We start from the raw sequence: 6,983 nt of genomic DNA, 5'->3' as shown, positions 1-6,983 counted from the left end.
GAAAAGAGCAATCCCTTCACTGCACGAGGGTGCAATCGCCTGGCAAGATGGGGACTGTGTGGTCTTTCGGGACTGGAGACACCGTGGTGATTTGATGGCGACCTGGCCGACCCGCCCCTCACCTATTCCGGGTATTTGTCCCATCACCAAGACCGAAAACGAAGGGCATATTATAGGAACAAGGTTTGCAGTGGAGACTGGTGGACATGACACACGTCAAGCACTGGAAGCGAAGTAGCACCGCAGCTTGGCGTAGAGTTATCTTATCTGATCCTTGGATCTATGGCCGAGATTGAAGCCTGAAACGTGGAGTGTCAGCACCCCACAACTTTGAGCACCTGTACCCAGAAAGTGTAATTGGGTAACAATTGCTCACCGCCGAATGTCGGTTAACTCTGGCTCTTTACAACTTGGTGGACCTCGGATGAAGCATTGCGTTCCCTCCCGGTCCGAGCAGGGCCAGAACCGTGATATAATGCCGCAACATACGATCCGTTTACTGGAAAAGTAAGAGGCTATGCGCAGGAGGCATTGTATGGCCTGAGGCCCTCTGAGAGAGACGGCGTGAGCTGACAGCGCCAAGCCTGTAGACACTGATACGGCTTCATGCTGTGGGTTTGAAGTCAAGTCAAAACCTCCTGGATTTGCATCCTTCGAACTCACATCAAGGCAAGCACAACATAGAATCGTGAAAGAATGGCGAGGCAGATCACGAGTTCAACATGTTTATGGCTAACATATCAGAATTCATACCGCTTGCAAGGCTTTGGCCGAGGTTGAGACCGCTAAGTCTTGGCCCCTCAGTACCCTCGGTAACCATGATGGCCTGATGGCCCACCTATCGTACGTTTTGAGAGCGATGAGTTACTTGCTGTGAGCACACTCGAGTGAACAATTATTTGAGGACAGACGTTGAGTCACAAGCATAAGTCGCTACTTTGCTGGTGTTTCGGGCCGTTAAGCGACTCGCTGATGGAGCTACCACAACCTGTCGGTGACGGGCTTGGCCAGAGACTAACACTCTCTTTCTCCGGAGAGTTACACTTTCCTGGTACCGCTACAGCGCATGACTGTCCGTGTACATGTACCTGGGGATCAATGCCGGAGGCTGCACCGTGAACATTGAAGAGCTTATCAACATCACCAGAAGGCTTCAGGGCTCACCGTCTAAGTAACCACTTAGACTTCCATTTCGGTATTCGTAGCACTTGATATATTCCCAGCAGATCCAAGAGCCGTAGAATCAAAACTTTGGGCTAAGCTTGTGTCGCAGCCTTTTGAACCGCGTTGGCCATCTCACCCATGCTCCGGAAATGCCACGTAAAGTCCACCTTGTCCTTGTAGTCCTTGAGCTCACCTCCCATCACGCTCTTGATCTCTACGCCGCGGTCGATCCACGCGCTGTCGAGCCCCGACTGCTTGGCCGGCACATGGTCGTGGTGCAGCGCCTGCGCCGTGTGGATGATGTCCACCTTCTTGACGCCCAGGTCCTCTTCGCAATGCTTGATCAGGTACTCAAAGTTGCGCAGATCAGGCTTGTACGAGCCAATCTCCTGCGCCGTGTACACAGCGTCAAAGTCGACCCCGGCCAGCTGCTGGCTGAGTGTCCGCGAAAACGACTCGCGGTCCACGTTGGAGAGGATGACAAGCTTGTAGTGCCGCTTCAGGCGCTGCAGCGCCTCGACGCTGTCTGGGTACGCGGGCCAGTCACCCACGCCGTTGCCGAATGCGTCCTGGTTCTCCTTGTTGGACTTGACACCGAGTTCCTCGGCTAAGCGGCCATATGCATCGCTCAGAACAGACGAGTACAGTGCGTCCGGGCGCTCGCGCTGGACGATGCCCTCGTTACGCACAAAGGCCTTGAGCACGGCAGCGCGGTCATTCCGCAGAGGATGGGATTCAGGCAGCTGCTGCACGAGCGGCGACAGGGACTTGTAGATGCCGCCCTCCCAGTCGACGAGTGTGCCGTAGCAGTCAAAGGTGAGGCACTTGAAAGAGGTGATTGGTCGTGACGTCGGCATTGTGTTCCTGTGGTATGAAGTAAAGATGTTTCCTGGAGTTACCCGATCTGGGGGAACAGCGCTTTCAGGTGCAAGTATGTGGACGATTAGGAAGTTCTCACAGCACCAGGGCCGTAAGTGACGTCGGGTCAGTCGCAAGGTGAGGTGCGTACATCAAGCGGGGTACGCCGCAGTGCGCGGTTGACCTCGATGTAAACCACGCTTTTGAGATCTTAGTCAGGACTTTCCCTGTCTGACTGTCACGCACGCAACATGAACGAGGCAGATTGAAGGCCGGCAACATTCTCATAGCGAAAGCTCACGTGGAAACAAAGTCGTCGCTAAAATTACGGATGAAATGTATTCTCCAATTGACGTCGGCGTTTCACGTTATCGCCAATCGCATCCTGTCTGCTACATGCCAACCACCACCAGACCTCATCGTGACGGAACTCTTCTGTACAAGAAGACTCTTTTCTAATTACAAAGTCTTTTCAAGAAGGAGCATGATGGCCGGAACGAGCATCAAGACTATCGTAGAAATTGGCCTCCATCATATCTGGTGGCGGATGTTCCGATCACATGCAGCGCTCATGGTCGGTGGACGAATTAATTGCTAGACATTCAACTTTCGCAAACACTGAAATGTGACAGATAGGCCGCGGAACGTGAAGACGGAAGCGTAAATGTTTCTATGATGAAACCTTGAACAAAATCGCGAGGTCACAAATTCAGTTCGGGGAAGTCAAGATGCGAGGGTCCGATGTAAAGGGCACCAAAGAACTGCAAGACACGTCGGACGAGACCGAACAACCGTGCTTGAGACGACCCATCGGGGTCTTGCAGCGCTCCGAGTCCCTAGCCCACCGCATACTAATACCGACCAGCACCCCGAAGAAGGAGCGACACCGGAAAGACTAATGCGACACTTGTCCAGCCTTAGAGAATACCCTCAGTCAGTAGTGCCAGCCGCTTACGGCTTTGCTCGCCATCCATACCAGCGAGCCAACTGCTTGTGAACGGATACGTAGATGCTTCAAGATAGCACAGGCCTGCAACTGTATTGAAGTTGGGCTTCGCATCATATAGTTCATTGCCCTGCATCACACCGAAACCCGCCATTGCCATGCCTGCCTCTGATCACGAGCATGAAGCCGAGCCACTTCACGGCTTTTCCAACGGCAATGGCCACCCAAAGGGCAAGTCCTCGTTGCATCGCGCAGAGGAGATGGAGGACCTCTTCGACGCCGTAAAAGCCCTCATCATTCCATACATCAAGGCCGCAGATGACGCCGCCTCCGTCAAAGCGACCGGCCTCCCCGAGCGCGATGTAAGCGGCCGGCCACGCACCACCCTCGTGGAACCGTATTCGCCGCAGGAGCTGTCACAACGACTCGCGTTCTCGCTACCGGCTGAGGAGGGTCTGGGGAAGACGGGGCTCGTCGATATGGTTCGCGATGTGCTACGGTACAGCGTCAACACCTGGGACCAGGGCTTCATGGACAAGTTGACCGCCAGCACGAACCCCGTCGGGGTCGTATCGGAGATTCTCCTTGGGGTGCTCAACACCAACGTCCACGTCTATCACGTCTCGCCCGCCCTCACAATCATAGAGAAGAGCACGGCCAAGGCACTGGCATCATACTTCGGCTTTGACGGGCCACATGCAGGAGGAGTCACATGCCAGGGAGGCAGCGCGTCCAACTTGACGTCTCTGGCAATCGCTCGCAGCGCGCTGTACCCAGAGACAAAGTTACAGGGCTCTGGAACACATCGATTCGCCATCTTTACCAGCGCGCATGGGCACTTCTCGGTCGAAAAGGCAGCCGTGACATGTGGCATGGGCGCCGAGAGTGTCGTGAGCGTGCCGGTGGACGGGCTGGGGCGCATGATGCCATCGTCCCTGCGCTCCCTCGTCCTCGAAGCGCAGGCACGGGGCATGACTCCTTTGTACGTCAACGCGACGGCTGGCACCACAGTCATGGGCGTGTACGACCCGGTGCGCGCCCTCAGGGCCGTATGCGACGAGTTTGGCATGTGGCTGCACGTCGACGGCTCCTGGGGCGGCTCCGTCTGCTTCTCGCGCAAGCACCGACACAAGCTCGACGGCTGCGAGCTGGCCGACTCGCTCACCATCAACCCGCAAAAGATGCTCAACGTGCCCATGACGTGCTCGTTCCTCCTGACCAACGACCTGCGCCGGTTTCACGCCGCAAACTCCCTGCGCGCGGGCTATCTCTTCCACGACCCGGAGAACGATGAGGTCTGGGACCTTGCCGACCTGACGCTGCAGTGCGGGAGGCGCGCGGACAGCCTGAAACTCGCCCTGGCGTGGGTGTACTACGGGCCGTTGGGTTTCGAGAAGGGCATCGACCACGCATTCGACATGGCGTACCGACTCACAGACCTCGTTGCCGCGTCGCCCGACTTCGAGCTCATATCAACAGACCCGCCGTCGTGCCTTCAGGTGTGCTTCTACTACGCTCCTGGGGGCACGGTATCAGAGTCAAATGAAGAAAACACAAGGCGCACAAGGGCGATGGTGGACAAGATGCTCCTGCGGGGCTTCATGTTTGACTTTGCGCCAGGGCCTAAGGGTCACTTCTTCAGAGTCGTTGTCAACTGCCAGACGCTTGCCGGCACCGTGGACGGATTGTTCAAGGCTTTGGGGGAGGTCGGGAAAGAAGTCGTCGCGTGAGGATGTAGAAGTCGCTGGGGTCACCAGCTAGGCCAGGGACGCAAAGAGTCCAGCCGTTGAATGTATATACCGAGCTGGAAGAATCATGAACCATCATCGGTCTTTCCGACGCATGGGCAATCTGTGTATATACAGGAGCTCGCTTCTCATCTATTCTAAAGGCTCATCGCGTCATAAATCATGGAGAGCACTGCGGTATTGCCCGGCATGCTGCTTCAAACTCGCGAGGGAAGCTCAGGAACCGCCGTAAGGTGAAATCACTTTTTCGACGGTCCAGCAAGGCTATCCAGGATCTCAAGTCCAGAATTAACCTGAAAGGTCAGATTCTCCATCTGCGCAAATGTCAGTCGACGATCGTATGCTTCAGCTGGCTGGGGCCGGGGCAAGCGATTAGTACCTTGGCCTGATCGTCCTTGTCAAAGACCCTATAGTGGTCGGCATCGACATCAATGACGGCCTTGATGAAATCCGCATGTTTGCCCTCCCATCCCAGTAGCGTATCGTCACGGAAAATGTCGATAAGGGCTACTCCGGGCTCGGATTCGTCTGCCTTTTGCGTGTGGCGCGTGCATCGAATCATGACACCTGGGGGCGGCGAGATTGGCTTGTCTGCTGCTGTTTCATGCTCGTATTGCCGCACGTCAATGGGTTTCCAAGTATCCCCCAACGCTTTGTAGAGGATGCTTCCTGGCTGAAGCGTGAAGCCCCGGCCTGCGACTCTCATCGTCGTTTCCTTGCCCTCGCCAGACGGGCCGTCCCAAGATGGCAGATCCCAATGCCGCAGCATTATGTCGCAGTTTTCGAAGGACTTTTTGACCAGAGGAGGGATCCCGTCGAGTTTCGATTTCGTCGTCTTCATGGTGAGCTTGGACCGCGCGATGTGGTACGGCGAGTCGATGATGAGGAAGCCGGCGATGGACAGGTTCTTGGACGGGTCCTCGGCAAGAATGCGCGCCATCGTCAGCGACAGGAAGCCTCCAAGAGACCAGCCTAAGAGGAGGGGTCAGCTACAGGCCTGGCATGGGTGACGCGACATGCCAGCAGACACAGTACCTCCGAGCAGAATCGTGCCACTGATGCCAGCATCTACAATCAGGTCGATGTAGTGACGCGCCATCTCGTCCATGCCACCCTCCCAGGCCTCGCCATCGAAGAACTTGGGGTTGTAGATGGCCCAGACATCGCGGTTGAGGCTGCCGAGGATGAAGTAGCTGAAGATGGTGCCTCCACCGTCGTGGATCAAGACGATTGGGGTCGGCGGGCTTGCCTGCTTGTACGGCGGCACGAATTGCACTTGTATCGGGTTTGGGCCTCCGGGAAACATGGTCGCGGCGACGGGTGCTCAGTCGCGCCGACCGGCTTGAATCGCGACGAGAGGATGGAGGGTGAGGGAGAGTTAGGTTGCAGCCACGTTCATGGCGCAGTTGATCGCCAGTTGCCCCTCTACGGCGGCCGAGCAAAGCCCCGCCGTGGGGGTTATCGATTGATTACAGTACCTGGCACGCGTCATTATGCGTGACCTGCATATTCCATCTTCTGACACTGACGTGCTCACCCTAAGATTACCGTCGCCATTTTGCGTCGATTGTTCACTCTCACGGCAACCACTATATGCTCCCTGGCAGCTGTTCGTTCCAGTTGGCCAATTGATGATCAAACAATTTCACAGAGGGTGTTCGCGAACAATCGCTCCTCACGGCACTTGTCCGTGATGTTATTACTCAGAGCCTCGGTGCCTGAGTAATACCGCCGTTAACAACGGCGGACGGCAAGCCACCAGCTTTGAGAGGTTGACGAAGCAGCGCAGTACTGTATACGAGTTGCGCGTATTGATGTTTACGAGTTCTTGGCTGATTCATGAGACGGCTTGCTCTTGAGGCTTTGTCTGTGAGAGCACAGCAGACGAGACGCGAGATAAACCACGATTGGTCCCTGTCCAATCATTCGAGGCGGCGACTGACCAAACTCCAGTTCTGATCTGTACGCCAATTTTACAAGGGTGCATTGAAGGCGTTGGCCCTCCTGTTTTGCAGCCTTTGGCGTCAAGTCACATTGTGTTCTTTAACGACCATTGCAGCGGATACGTGGAGGTCAAGGTGGTGATACAACTCAGTCAAACACATTTAGCCTCATGTTCGCGACCGTAGGTGTGAGTGGGAGGCTCGTTGAGTGCGCCTCTTGCCATTCAATTAAGGACTACAGTGGCCTAAACTCAGTTGGTGATGGTGAAGCGCCACCCGGCTGTCGTGGGACACGCGCAGCTCGGGTGCGATGTATGTGTGGCC

The 6,983-nt window shown here is 55.7% G+C and overlaps 3 protein-coding genes across 3 annotated transcripts; 1 reads left to right on the top strand and 2 right to left on the bottom strand.

Annotated features, from left to right (window-relative positions):
- Nucleotides 1-1,256: 1,256 nt before the first annotated feature.
- On the bottom strand, nt 1,257-2,021 carry PLICBS_000489 (uncharacterized protein; the record flags this gene model as incomplete). Its single annotated transcript, XM_018318504.2, has 1 exon — nt 1,257-2,021. One exon carries the CDS (start codon nt 2,019-2,021, stop codon nt 1,257-1,259), a length of 765 nt encoding a protein of 254 aa, XP_018184029.2.
- A 1,105-nt stretch (nt 2,022-3,126) lies between these two features.
- On the top strand, nt 3,127-4,698 carry PLICBS_000488 (L-aspartate decarboxylase dtxS4; the record flags this gene model as incomplete). Its single annotated transcript, XM_018318506.2, has 1 exon — nt 3,127-4,698. One exon carries the CDS (start codon nt 3,127-3,129, stop codon nt 4,696-4,698), a length of 1,572 nt encoding a protein of 523 aa, XP_018184031.2.
- Nucleotides 4,699-4,955: 257 nt separating this feature from the next.
- On the bottom strand, nt 4,956-6,022 carry PLICBS_000487 (uncharacterized protein; the record flags this gene model as incomplete). Its single annotated transcript, XM_018318507.2, has 3 exons — nt 4,956-5,030; nt 5,096-5,688; nt 5,752-6,022. The coding sequence occupies 3 exons, from the start codon at nt 6,020-6,022 to the stop codon at nt 4,956-4,958; spliced, it is 939 nt and encodes a 312-aa protein (XP_018184032.2).
- Nucleotides 6,023-6,983: the final 961 nt, after the last annotated feature.

This window comes from Purpureocillium lilacinum (assembly GCF_023168085.1).
Source record: "Purpureocillium lilacinum CBS 284.36 DNA, scaffold_1, whole genome shotgun sequence".
NCBI classification, from domain to species: domain Eukaryota; kingdom Fungi; phylum Ascomycota; class Sordariomycetes; order Hypocreales; family Ophiocordycipitaceae; genus Purpureocillium; species Purpureocillium lilacinum.
Note: the sequence above shows the minus strand (reverse complement) of the source record. Positions and strands in the feature narration are given on the sequence as shown.